At 41.0% G+C, this 14,128-nt stretch overlaps 1 protein-coding gene across 1 annotated transcript in view; it reads right to left on the bottom strand.

Moving 5' to 3' along the window:
• Positions 1-382: 382 nt before the first annotated feature.
• tox3 (TOX high mobility group box family member 3) overlaps positions 383-14,128 on the bottom strand; it is a 44,216-nt gene continuing 30,470 nt past the window's right edge. The window contains exons 3-7 of the mRNA XM_042419822.1: positions 10,277-10,528; positions 3,696-3,959; positions 3,258-3,488; positions 2,998-3,078; positions 383-2,816 (exon numbers count right to left, since the gene is read on the bottom strand). Of these exons, the coding sequence (XP_042275756.1) occupies positions 1,980-2,816; positions 2,998-3,078; positions 3,258-3,488; positions 3,696-3,959; positions 10,277-10,528 (1,665 nt within the window). The 3' untranslated portion in view covers positions 383-1,979. The remainder of the gene's footprint in view (positions 2,817-2,997; positions 3,079-3,257; positions 3,489-3,695; positions 3,960-10,276; positions 10,529-14,128) is intronic.

Below are 14,128 nucleotides of genomic sequence, written 5' to 3' on the forward strand. Positions count from 1 at the left end.
GAGTAAGAAAGAGGCAGAATCCAATGCACTGGTGTGTGAGAAGGGGACTGTTATTGAGACAAGTACCAGTTACATGCTGACCTTGTCCAGTATCAACACTGTCTTTACACACAGTTACAATGGATTTCCATTCAAATCATTGAGAAACAGCACACACTATAATAATGCCAACATGAATGGTCTTATATCCCTGCAAAGTATCTTTTTTCTCTTATAGAATTACTCCATAGAAAACATACAAATTTATTTCTTATATCTTGTAAAGAACTGAGTTCTATTAATATTTATCAGTGGTTTATGATCAATAGCTAACAAGGTGAAGAAATACCTCATAGAAATTATGGCTGACATAACTTGAAATAAACCAGTTCCTTCAAATAAATATTTGTGATTGATAGTTTAATTCTGAACAGAGACACAAAGAAATATATAATACTTCATACAAAATTATGGCTACTATCATATTAGTGATGGAATGTCTCTGGATTCGTCTTCATGGCCGAGCAAAACTCAAACATTAAATCACGGTTCCTATTGTGAGCTGAAAACAACTTTTCAAGAACTCCATACCGATATGCATTTATTCTATGGACAGTTTTCAAAAGCAGTGGGTTTGTAAGCAAAATACAAACAAAATTAATCGCTGCTATTGTAACTCATAAAAAAGTATAAAAGAGCAGAAATGCACTATGTGATATAGCAATCCACAGGTCGTTTAACAATGTTTTAATTAAAGCCTCACATATTAAAACTTTACAACAGGTGATATGAAAAATGTACAACATTTTCTTTTTTTTTTCAGGGACTTCTGTACAGCTGGCAAAAATACCTCCGATGCCTTTTCTGTTGGCTTTGGCAGTGCAACAAACTGGCTCTGCTAGTTTTTCTTTTTCCTTTTTTAAAACAATGACGGTATCAAGGAGCAGAGTAAAAATACATCAATCCCCAGACCATCTGCCTTGATCCTGAAATTTGTATTTACCATAAAATATCCCCTTTGTTACACAAAATAAAAACATAATTTAATTGTTAAACATCTGAAGTAAAAACAAATAGATTAAAGAATCATTTTTGGGGGTGCCAGTTACACGCTTTTGGGCAAATCATCTGGAGGGTAGATTACTGGATAAAGGAGGTCTCATCTCTCCCCACTCTACAAATCATGTACAGCAGATTACAGCTACAGTTTGATGATGATGTGATGACATAAATGATTTATGGCAGTTTCTGTCTCAGTCTGTTCAGTCATTCATCCAGAGATCTGCGTCCCAAGACCTTTTACTTTCAGTTCCCCTTACTCTTCAAGACATTGTCTGCATTTGTGACATGGTTTAAATGTGTTCAAATATCACTCGGCTTCCAACGTGTGATGATTTGATCAACGATTTCCCCAACGGCATTGTTGAACAGTTAAATCTGAGAGAATGATGGGTGAAAGAGAAAGGTTGGAGGAAAGAAAGTCTTGCTATATACTGGCCAGTGTGGGAACAAAGACTGATGTGTGGGTTACTGGTTTCCAGCAAGGATCCTGTGAGTCATTCAGTCCAGGCGAGAGCTGATAAAAATCCTTTTGTTGAAATGCATTCAAAATGTTCTTTCGCTGCGCTGAACTGACAACTCTGGCCTCATAAATAAAGCTTTATTGTTAAATAAAACAGTGAAAGACACACGTCTTTCAACATATTGTGTGCCCAGTCAGTTTAAATTGACAATTGAAAGACCTCACAAACAAACAAATAAACAATCACTGGGCGCTCCTGCTAACAGGCTTCTGTCATAGCTCAGCCTATTTTATAGACAAAAACCCAGCAAACATGTTTACCCCCTGTACACCCGAGTGCATATCCGTCTATAACAATGGACAAGTTCTTTGTATAACATTCTAAATCTTACACACTTCTTAAGTGCAACTTAGAAAAGCAACGTGGAATGATGCTTTTATTCTATTCCTGTTCTTTGAGATAGGATTTCCATTTGGCTCAGTAAATGCTGACCTGGGACAGGACCTGGGCATGGGCCTGGATTTGGGAGGGGTGTGGTTGCTGCTGTGGAGCCGGCTGGGGGCTACCGAGCGATGCAGAGCCTCCCACTGAATGGGGTGTACCAGGAGAGTGCTGGGGTGGGGAACACTGGGATTGGTGCTGCTGCTGCTGCTGCTGCTGCTGCTGCTGCTGCTGCTGTTGTTGCTGCTGGAGATGTTGGATTTGCTGCTGATGCAGCTGATGCTGCATCTGCATATGTTGCAGCTGCATCTGCTGCTGCTGCTGTTGCTGCTGCTGCTGCTGCTGCTGCTGCATGTGGTGCTGCTGCAGCTGTTGCTGGAGATGGTGCTGGAAATGCTGATGCTGCATCTGCTGCTGGATCTGCTGGTGATGCATCTGCTGCTGCTGCATCTGATGGTGCTGGAGGTGCTGTTGCATTTGCTGCTGCTGTTGCTGCTGCTGGAGCTGCTGCATTGCATGCTGCTGCACTGGCTGCATGGGTGGGCTCATCTGAGACACCGCTGTGGACTGGGCACCTGCAACCATGGCGCCTCCAGCGCCCATCTGGCCAAGCAGCTGTGGAGGCATCCCGGAGGGCATGTTTTGGTGGGAAACTGTAACCGAGGTCACGATCTGACTGCCTCCTAGTCTCATCTGCAGAGGTTTTGGGGCAATGGCCCGTGGCAGGGCTTGTTGGAGAGCCTGGGCAGCTGATGGCATGGAAGGGTGCTGGTTGAGGGGTGAAGGCAGAACCAGGCCTGGGGACAGGCTGGTGGAGGCCAAGGTCTGCTGTACTGAGCGGATAGTCTGGGCCTCAGCTGATTCTGCTGCAGCCTGGATGGAGAAAATGTATTTTAAAGTTAGACTTCGAATTGCTTTGGTTATTTTATATTTACAACAGAGCTGTCTATAACTTCACAGTGTGTCATATAATACAAAGAATTCTTAGTCATTTAATTCATGTTTCATTCATATTCACACATTTTTCAGGTAAAGAGGAGAAACAGTTTCTCACCTTGGAAACCAGGCTAGCACGGTATGCGGCAAGGGCCTTTAAATAATCTTTCTTAGCAGCTTCTGTTTTGCTTTTGTAAACCTGTGATGACACAAAGGTACTCGTGAATGTACAAATAAAGCTTATTTTTAAATAGCAACAATTTTTATCACATAAGCCAGAATACATTATATACACCTATGTTTTATGTGTTAGTTTCTTGCCAGAATATAGCTGCAGCTGAACGAATCTACAGTTTAAATAATCAAATTTTGCTGTACCTGCTTCTGCTCCTCTCCCAGGCCGTCCCACATGGATGCCACAATCTTGGACACTTCTCCAAAGGTGGCGTTGGGGTTCTGACCCTTGATAGCAGCCTGTGTGTCTCTGAAGAACAGGGCATAAGCTGATACCGGCTTCTGAGGCTCATTGGGATCCTTCTTCTTCTTCTTCTTAGGAGTCTTGGGCTTCTTTGTGGCATCTATTGGGGCTGGTCGCTTCTCTCCAATGACCTGCAATGATTGCAATAATCTCACTAAGATAAAGAAATTTACAAAAATGTCCCTCACATGAGCAGTTAATCCCCTGAATCATTAATCAGTGAATACATTTGTTGTAAATGTAGGCACAGCTGTTCACTGTAAAGCGAGGTGCTTCTAATAAAAATGTCCACCATATGGCTTGCACTGCATCCAAATCATTTCTAACTCTTTGCTCACCCTGTTGCCATCGTCCTGGTCGTCTTCGTTGATGGAGCTGGAGGGAGAGGGAGTGGCGGACTTGCTGGCAGGTGGTGATGGTGAAGTATGGGCGATGTTGGGTCCTGCCATGTTTAGGCTCAACTGTGCGTTGAGTTGGGACTGGTTGATGGTGGTCAGCTGATTCCGTGATAGCATCCCATTGGGGCTGTTCATGCTGATGATGGACTTCATCACCATGGCTGGGTTGGATGGGTACTGGCGAAGATGGCCCGGTCCAACATTCTATAAAAATGACATAAAAGTGGGGGGTTGTTATGATAGTAATAAAATAATAATACAATAACTTCAGTAGGGCGAGCTGCACAGATTTGCACCTGATTTTTCCAGTTGAAAGATCTGTCTCTGCGCTCACTGTGACACCCTGCTGTCCAGTGTATGAAGCTTATGAAGCTGTATCCTTTTACTAGAGAAAATCGGGTCATTGGATTCTGTGGATTGTTATGTGGCAGATCACATGTCATGATGTCCTGGGTCTTAAATGTCTTGGTTACAGGCCATGATAAATTATCTTGACACCCGAGGACCTAACTTTATAAGCCAGTAATAGATGGCTACACAGCTCACTTGATTCATTTCAAAACTCTATTGTATGGAAATCTGTGACACAGCTTTTGACTGCCCAGTCCCTGGAGGGTAACAGTGGACTCAGTTCCCTGCACTGTGGCACATAACTTCAAATGCCACAATAAAAAGACTGTTCAAGTCGCAGTTTGTATGCATGCACCTACATGTCAGTTTAGTTTGAGGGGCCCAGCAGCCTGAGGAGCTCTATACATTTTGATGTAATGTAACTTTAAGGTTATAACTCTGTGAAAGAGGCGCCTTTCATAGATCATGTTTGACTGCCAAAGAGTGGAAAAAAATACTTCTCTATAATCAACTCCATAAATCAACTGGCTGAAGGTATGAAGCTTAAGAGCTTTGGACAGGTCCCCTCCCCTCTACCATCCAGGGTATAATGTAATAACATTTTCAAAATCTCTTTTACTTTTCCTGGTAAAACATTAGGTTCTTGAAAGAGTCTTAGAGAAGGTGCAAGCAACATGTTTGCATTGATTGTGGCGAGGATGAAATTACAAGGACTGCCAGCTCCCTAGAGGGAAGACTGATCAGAGAGCCAGCAGAGCTGACATGGAACAGAGAAGGGGACGTGAACACAACAGAAAAGGTGATTTGTTCTCCCTCGGTACATCCATCTGGTATTCAGCAGCACAAACTCAATCTCTCCCAACATCAACACATCATAAACCCACGCACCTGGCTTTATTGAAAGAACCTTATGAATGCCTGTCTTCAAAAACAATATTGTAACACCATTTCAGACAGAAACATATTGGATCTACAATCCATTTCTTTCTCATATGCCATGTCTACTGCTTATCATAAATACAATCTATGAAGTGCGAGCGGATTTATATTTACATGTGCAAGGAAGATTCTGCAAAGGTGAAGCAAAGGTGGGGGAAGAAATTGAAGACGTATTGTGACGATTCTTCAAATATGGAAGCTCTCAGTTTTCTCTGAAATAAAAGCTGAAATAAACAAGCCCGTGACCAAATGACTGTGATTTACATATCTGCAACCCACCATGTTCCAAGTGCTATTGTCATCTTCATTACTGAGAACACGATGGCTCGCAGTTTGCTCTCTGCTCGCTGCGAACATCAAAGATGCACACACTGAGCTCATTAGTCGTGGCCATCTGTATAATAACACTTTTGCTCAATCCCAATGATGCAGTTTTGACTTAGAGCAATGGCCCGTTCTGCCATTTGTTTGGAATATGGTGATTTCTTCAAAATGGCCTTTGGATGTTGTGCATTTAAAAAAAAAAAAAACAGGCACTGATGACCACAGTTAAATATCCAACACTTAATCATATCACATTCAACAGTCTGCTAAATGTCTTATTTTACCAGATATTGTAGCAATAGTATTTTTCTCTTTGCATCAGAGAAACACCAGCTTTAGTACATGTCTAATTTGAAAGATAACAGCTAATAACACACTAGCAAAAGAAATCATCTTAAGTAACAGTTGCCTTGATTGTGAATATAAATCTGTTACTGGAATGTTTATTTATTCCCTCTGCCTTCTCATTTGCATTTTGATTGCAGTATTGTCAGCAGTCACAGCAGACATCTAACTAGATATTTTGATAGTCATCGTAAATCTGCAAATAAGTCCTTATCTTGAGTACACAGTGGCCAGATGTGCCCTCCTTAGTCAGGTTTCTGTGTGTGTGTGTAGGTGTGTTGTCTGTCTGTGCATGTGTTTGCACATCAAACACTAACAAGCTGAAATCTACTCCATAATCAATAAAGGGTTTTTTAATGTAAATTCAGTCTGTAGTATTCCCTATTGTATTGCTTTTAATGTGAAAGCTGAAAAAGCTGGCCACAACATAATGCTGTCAACAATATGCTGCAAAAAGGAAAAAAAAAATAGCTTGTTTTGTACATTGTTGTTGGCCTCGTCCGCTTTTAACACCGCAAACACTCCAAACAGAGCCACATTAAGCAGTCTGAAAACTAGCAGATGGAAAAAAAACCAAACACGATTGACAATGTGTGAAACCCTTTCCACAATAAACATTGGCCAATAAACACAGCAGCTGGACTCAAAATGCAACATTATGCATTCACCAAGTGCGGTGATAAAAATCTCAACACTGATGTCAATGAAAGCAAGCTCGAGTCTGTTCTTTAAGATACTGAAAATCAGAATTTGGGGAGAATTTATGAACAGTGGCACCATGTACTAAGCTGTAACAGGCTGAAAAGAATGTTAACAAGTTCAATTTCCATTCAATCAATGCCAGAGCTCTTGGAAATGTTCCATGGCAGGAGAGGGGTAAAATCATCTATATGGTAATTATAAGGATGAATCCCCCAGTAACTTTCGCCAGCATGAAAGGTCAGTCCTATTAAAGATAGTTTATCAGTGCTCTGCACATATTCCTTTACTCGGCTTCTAAACGGGTACATCGTTTTATTTTTTTCCTCCATTTTCAGCAAGCTGCTGAAGTCTGTGCTTAAGCCAAATGAGAAAAATGGAATTTTGAATGCCGGTAAAGGCTATAATAGCATGAAGATAAATTGTTTTCTTTCCCCTGCCCTGTCTCAGTCAAACACACTTCTCTCTCTTTCTCTCTCTGTGGTGTGCAAACTCAGTCCATCTATCTTCCCAACCTCTAACCCCCACTTAAAAACAAATCTCTCTCTCTCTCTCCTCCACACCTCAGACTGAGGGGCCAGTAGGTTCCCTCCCCTTGGTCCAGTACGGCCACTGACCCATACCCCCCTCCACCATTTCTCCTGATGCATTATGGGTATTTAAAACTTGTCCAACATGACATCACTTCATTTTGAGAGCTGCCTGAGAAAAGTAAATTACAGAATCAATCATGCAGAAGGTCAAGCTGAGACTTCATTACAAGTATTGCATGCCTGCATGAATATCTTTCATTTCTGACTGACCCAATATGTCACAATAGCTGTCTGTCGAGGGAGAGAAGAAAAAAGAAACGGAGCGAAAAAAAAATCCACTCTCTTAAATTGATGTACAACTCATGTCAGTGCTTCTTGGCTTGGAAGGTAGATAAGAGGGAAGTGTAGAAAAACATGCTTTCTGCAACAGTGCTCACATTTTCCATTTGATTCAGGATATAGTGGTTTTTGACCAGTCAAAACCAAGGGTATTATATTCACTGGCAATCTACACAATATCAAGGCATATCAAATCATGTGAACAACAAACTACAAATGGCTTTTTCAGCCTCAGTTTCATCTTGCATGATCTAAACACACTATTTTATATTGGATATTAGCATATCTTTGCTGCTGTAAAGCTAATGGCATGTGAAACAGCTAGCTGGTAATGAAAAATTTAAAATACATCACCACATAGTGGTAAATGTAATAAGACGGCAGGCCTCATATCTCCTAAATATTGATTCTAACATCTAATACAACAAGTTTACTACTGTCGGTTTCGAATTCAATCATGGAGGACACAGAGCCCATTTCAGTACATGCTTGCATGTGTCAAGAAAAACCTAAAACGTGGTGAAGGCACCAGGTGTTTTTTGAAATAGAACCCAAAGACCCTTGCTGTGCGGCAGGGAGAAAATCGAGAAGAAATTGTGAATAAAGCAATACTGGCAGCTCTAACTCCAGTACTATTTGGCACTATTGAGACTCAATCACAAATCAGGAGGACACATGCTGGGAGACAAAAATGAGAGTCAGAAGCTTGTTAGGAGAGCAGATTAAATAAATAATGACTTCAGATTCAGGGCTTGCCAGGCACATTGCAGCTGAGAAAATGTATTTCTCTTTGTAGAAGCCCGGCATCTGTGGCCAATTTGCAAGACATACGCTGAACATTATGGGAGAAGAATTAGCAGAACACTTGGCAATGCAATGACATGGAAGAAGCTTTTGAAAATAGCTCAGGTATATTCACTGGTTGGGTTTCTCATTAAGTTCTGATAAGGGACAGGCTTTTGCAGACACTAAATATTCTCCACCAGTAAGCTAGTATGGAGGAAGAAAACCAAGACAAGTGTTTGGGAAATATGAGCATGGTGGCTTGATGAAAAATGTAATTGCAATAGTGCACGGTTTATTTGTTTGCCCCTGCAGCCATAACAAATAACACAGAATGTAATCATGTATATAAGGTTGTCATTCCTTTATCAGTGTGCTGACAAAAATGACAAAACACCCCTCTTAGGGCCTTCGTAAATCATTGTCTCTGTATATAGAATGCACTGAGAACAGCACTGTTACTTATCTCATTTAAAGTTGCGTTCTCTTTTCAAGGCTGTGATAAAACCGTAGATGAATAGAATTTCTATAGGCATTGTCACTAGACTTTTGGGGATCAATCCCATTTACAGGAAAAATGAAGGGCCACCACAAGCCGTCCTGCAGTACAATGTGTGATGACTGATAACAAGTGAGTAGTGTGCTGACGACAATGCCACGAGGCAAGGAGCAGAAACCCACATTCTCCCCTCAGTTTTTAATAGAGTCTCCACACAATCAGAGACATGAGCCATGCAAATGGTGTTAAAGAGGAATAATGTTTGAGAATCAAATCTAATCCTCCAGCAAGTCGTGAGAACAGTCAGGAATGTAATTGTGTCAAGGTTCCGTTTCTTCCAGATGTAGAAAGCTTAACTGACCATGAAATGAAAATTCTTTAGGCAAAAGCCTTCTGGGGCTCACTTACTGTATGCAGCAGATATATTTTAAAAGCTGCAATTATTTTACATGCCAGAAGCATGGAAGCAGGAAAGAGAGCTGTAAAATTTTATAGCCCCTTCACATATGGAATGTAAATAAATATCTGTAATATCGATGTGATTCAACAAATGTGTTGGAGAGAAGGAGGGTGGGGGGTGGGGGGAGTCTAAAACACATTTCATTTATTCACACAGTTAAAATGGTCATGGCACCTCTTCTCAGCGCAATGTGTTTTGTGGTTCACGAAGCAAATTCAGCATCAATATCATCATCTCTCCGCTCATGCCTTTGTCCTTTCATTTCTTTTCTCCTAAATGAATCTTCCATTTTTGTAATAGGTCTGTAAGACAACTAGTCAGCCAGTGACATTTCCATTTTTCCTCCTCAATGCTTCTATGATTGTGGCATTTGAAAATGCCTTTCCACCCCGAGACAACAATCTCACAATCTATAGCACATAACAGTATAAACATAAAGAGAGTGATTACTCAGTCTACTGTTGCATGTTTGACCATCCATATCAGAGGAAAGGAGGATTAAGCTAAAACTATGTTCATCATGTTCTCACTATAATTCTCAATCACAAAGGTTTTCTGCACACACACAGAGCTGAACTTCAACTCCAAACAAAGCGCCATTTCTTTTTTTCAAGACCTCGTGTGACACTGGACAGAAGCATGGATCAGCATTTACGGTAGAAAAAAAAGGTTTCTAGAGGCAACATGAATTATATATGAGCATGTGAAACTGTGGCACTTTTGGGTCCCATTTTCACTGTCCTTCTGGGCCTGAATGCGCTTTGTACTCTGACACCTGTGATCTATTCACATCTGCTCACCTTACAGAGGGGATCATCCACGGTCTGTGTGCTTTTTTTAAAAAAAAAAAAAATCCTCACAGTAAGTAACATAATATCATGACATTTACTCAATGTGATCATATACCTCCTGTGTGGTAAACAAGGCCAGATGCTGTGCCAGATGCACTGACAACAGGAGGCTTACAAAAACTGTGAAGGTGACATTATGGTTCAGTAAAAGAGCTCATTTAAGAACTGTACGCTTCTGATATCAGGAGTATCCAGTAGTATATATTACTAAATCATATCTCTTACAGCGGCTACACCCTCAGAAACCACATCTGGAGTTGCCGCTACAACTGTGGCGGTGCTAGCGTAGGATTTCTTTGTGTTGACAAATGAGGATAAGAAGCGGCCGTGATCAGCTCACATGGCAGAAAATAAATAGACTTTGTTATTAAAAGGTGCGTATGCATAGCAGTACTCACCACAGGTTGGCCATTGTTGACAGACATCCCTTCCTGGTCCATCATGTTGCGTGAGATGGTAATAGAGGGCAGATCCAGGCTCTGAGGGGGGAACTGAGGGATTAAATGACCCCTGTGCTGGGCTGGAGGCTCTGGCATTGCTGGGAAAGGTGAATCCACTTCCGATAGGCCCAGGCCAGATTCCGTCTCAGGTGGAGGTGTGATGGGAGGAATCTCAAATTCCTCGTCGCCCAAGCTTGGCGTATGAAATGTCTATAAAAAAAAAGGGGAGAAGAGGAAAGCCATGAAATCCAGCAACACAAAACAGCCAGGAAGCATTCACAGAGGTGGGCTTTATCTTACATGCAGGAAGGAAACCTTCAGGGATTAAATCAGACAACTTTGTTTAAGAGAGGGAGTGTTTTAGTAGAGTGGTAATACACTTGTCTGTAAGTGCACTAAGATGTAACATTTCCTAAACCTATTAAAGTCCACTTTGAGGAAAAGAAGGAAAAAAAAGGCAAGTGCAGAAAAAGACGTCAAAAGCAAAAATATCAAGCAGCAATCATGGGAGAGAGAGGATACATGATAAAAGCCCTTAATCTTAGGGATGGAAGATGTTGGGTTGAAGTGCAGTGAAAATACACGTCACAGGGAGATGGGTTTAAAGAACATTTTCAAAGATTATTACGCTTGGCCAGAAGTGTTTCTTTTTGTTCCCCTTGCCTGCACCCTTAAATCTGCTCATCAAACAGCCTAATCCTTCTGCCTTTCGAATTAAAGCTTTTGGTCACACTTAATTTGCTTATGTGCCTTCTTGGAGATGGGACTGTTCACCTACTTGGGTCTTGTTTTCATCCGCACATTGCATTAAGCTACTCTCTGGAAAGCCAATATATTCATATCCTCACAATGACCACACTGCAGGTCCACATAAATGAAGCTGAACACAGGGCCAAACACCACGATATCTAAGGTGCTAGACTTGGCTTGCTGCTGTTAAATTACTGAAAACCTCTTCAAAGCATGGATCTCTTACCAAAAATGAAATTATTTTAACTTCTAGCACTTGGGTGCCCGAAGGCATAATAGCATAGTGCAAAATCATGTTAAACTCCTAGCACTATAAGAAATGTTTAACAGCATGTCTTTTCTATTGGAAATAAAGATTAAAACAAAGCTGGCTCTGCATTGAGAGACTATTGGAAAATACAAAAACTAAGTGCTTCAGAGGTCGATCTCAAACACTACTTTCTTTGCCATGCGTCACTTTTACAGCACTGTTTAAGAGCTGCCTCCACTACCTGAAAATTCTCAAGCAATCCTGGCATGAAAATAATTGGCCCAGAGGACAAAATGAGGGTAAATAGGCATTTAAACCAATTCAAGCAAGGCACCGATGAGTCTCCTGCATGTCGATTCACCTTTTCACACACCTGCATTTCATTTTCAGAGGGATTGTTGAGTCCTGGAGATGATCCTGCATCACTTTTTGAGATAAACCCAGCTTCTTTGAAAGGGGAGCTGGTTTTTCTCACACTCTTCGCTTGCTCATTCTTAACAAAATGTGACAACATTACAGCGTTTAGTCACATGTAAAACATCATACTGTACCATGCAGTTTCAGCATGGCTTGTCCAATAGGAATTGAACTCCTAAGCTGAATAGAGGTGAAGTTGTACTAACCTCAAACCTATAAACCTGATATTAAGAGTTGCATGACCTTCCAGTAGAGCTACCTACAACAACAACAGAGCTAATCAAGCTTGTCTTCCCCGTCTTGCTTGGCTCTGTCTCTCTGTCTCCAGTAGGGGATGGAATAACAGACGGGAGACAACGGAGGGAATATGCCAACATAGCCCTTGATTAGGGAGTATTAATGTTCCCCTTGCTTGCTTTAGCACACAGACACTTGAAACTAATTCATTGCCTACTCAGGGCAGCTGTCTTGACAAGCACTGATGAATTCCACTGGCAGAGGCAGCTAATAGAGTTTTCATCCCCGCCTTTCTTTCTCTCTTCCTGCTCCCTACCACTGTTTCACTTTTCAATGCTTGTTTCACAGCTAGAGAATCAGTTCTCCTTTCAGAAGGAGCTAAGGTCATATTCATCACAGCCCTGGCCCCTGGCTTGCAGAGTACAGAATAAATCATGAGCACCTTCAGTAGGAACCATTTACTATGAGTCCTCTGCTGTCATATTATGCTTCAGTCCACTCAAAAACCTCTGGAACTTAGTTCACAATAATGCCTGTTCAGCAGCATGTGAATCAAAACACAACGTGTTTAGAAAGTTAATAAAACAAAACTGTCATGAGTCATGGACGAAAAGTTCCAGTAGCACACAGACAGGACCACAGGTCCTCCATCTTCACAGGGTTCATTTATCTTTTCCAACTTCCCCTGTGGGGCAGGGTCAATCTACAAACCAGCCTTGAGACCTAAACCTTGTGGTCTCGGTCTCATCTGTATCATATCATGCAGCAATCTGAAAAATCTGGCACACTATTATAACTTCTGTGACAGAAAATCTCAGCCTTGTCCAGTACAGTCAAATACACAGCACAGTCCGGAATACGTTTGCTACATTTATCCACATAAGCCTTTGCAACGATGCTTTTTTAGGAAGGAAACACGTCACTTACAATTTTTTTGCTCTTGCTCTGCTATAGATACTATTTGCTGAGGTACCAGTAAGTAGGTTTCCTGTGGTGTAACATTGTAAAAGGGTGAATCAGGGCAGATCTAATAATAGATCTGTTAGAGTTAGTGTGTCACAGAGACACAAAGCTGTATATCGGCAGAATGACATTATGATTATGGTTTGGTTTCTATATGAGCAACAAATGTTCTCTCACAAGTAAGTGAGATTCAACACACATTTCCCAAAACAGCAGCTAACCCCCTGCACAGGATCAAATTGGATGATTTTGTGAACTGGATTAACAGAAACAAGAGGAAGTACCATCTGATTTACAACAAAGGTGTCATTTATTGAAAGTGAAAAGTTTTTACATTCAAAATTAACAAAAAAAAAAGTTTGACTGCAGTTCAGACATATATTACACATTAAACTATTTCACATTAATGCTGCAGCAACTTTTAAGATGTTTAAATTAAGAAGTAGCCTAAATAACGCTTTAGTCAATCCAAATAACTTGCACTAATAAACATGCACTCTGTCATTATATTGCACATTGAAACACAGCTACCTCACATCAAATATACTGCACTAGGCCTACAGGGTTACATTAGGCAAGTTTTCTGATTTTTTTGTCCTTCAGTGTGTTTTATATTTGTTAAAAAGCAAATAATTAAAGTGCCAATCTTCCTGAGATGCTCATCTCTGTGGTCAAGTAAGTGATACTGCACTGGTTTAGGACACTGTGTCATTCCACTTGTCTCTTTACATTGAACCTTGTGTTTGTTTGTTTGCTGAGTCAGAGGGCAAGGTCTCCAAATGCCTTGAGTTGGAAAAATGCTTCATCATCCTCCTCCCGGTCAGATTCACTGCTCTGAAACACCTCAGATAAAACATCAAAAATAACATGTGCTTCTTCATGACTCTCTACTTGTACGTTACAGAGAATATCCTCCACTGTGAATAGAATGTGACTTGCTCCTGTCACTTCTAGGATTATTTCTGTTGTGATGTTCCTATTTTCAGTGGAGGTGCAGTAAATGCTCAGTTTTCCATAGACTTCGTCATGTGTTAGCAGTTCTCTCTTGTCCTCCAACAGAATGTGGATGGCTTTCCTCTGCTCATTACTGAACTCCCTTTGTCTGATGACAATAGGCATGTTGTCAATTTCACTTGCATTGCCATCACAGCAAGGGTTACAGTTGCAACGTTGTGCACATATGTCACAACATG

The sequence above is a fragment of the Thunnus maccoyii genome, chromosome 1, assembly GCF_910596095.1.
Source record: "Thunnus maccoyii chromosome 1, fThuMac1.1, whole genome shotgun sequence".
Classification (NCBI taxonomy): Eukaryota; Metazoa; Chordata; class Actinopteri; order Scombriformes; family Scombridae; genus Thunnus; species Thunnus maccoyii.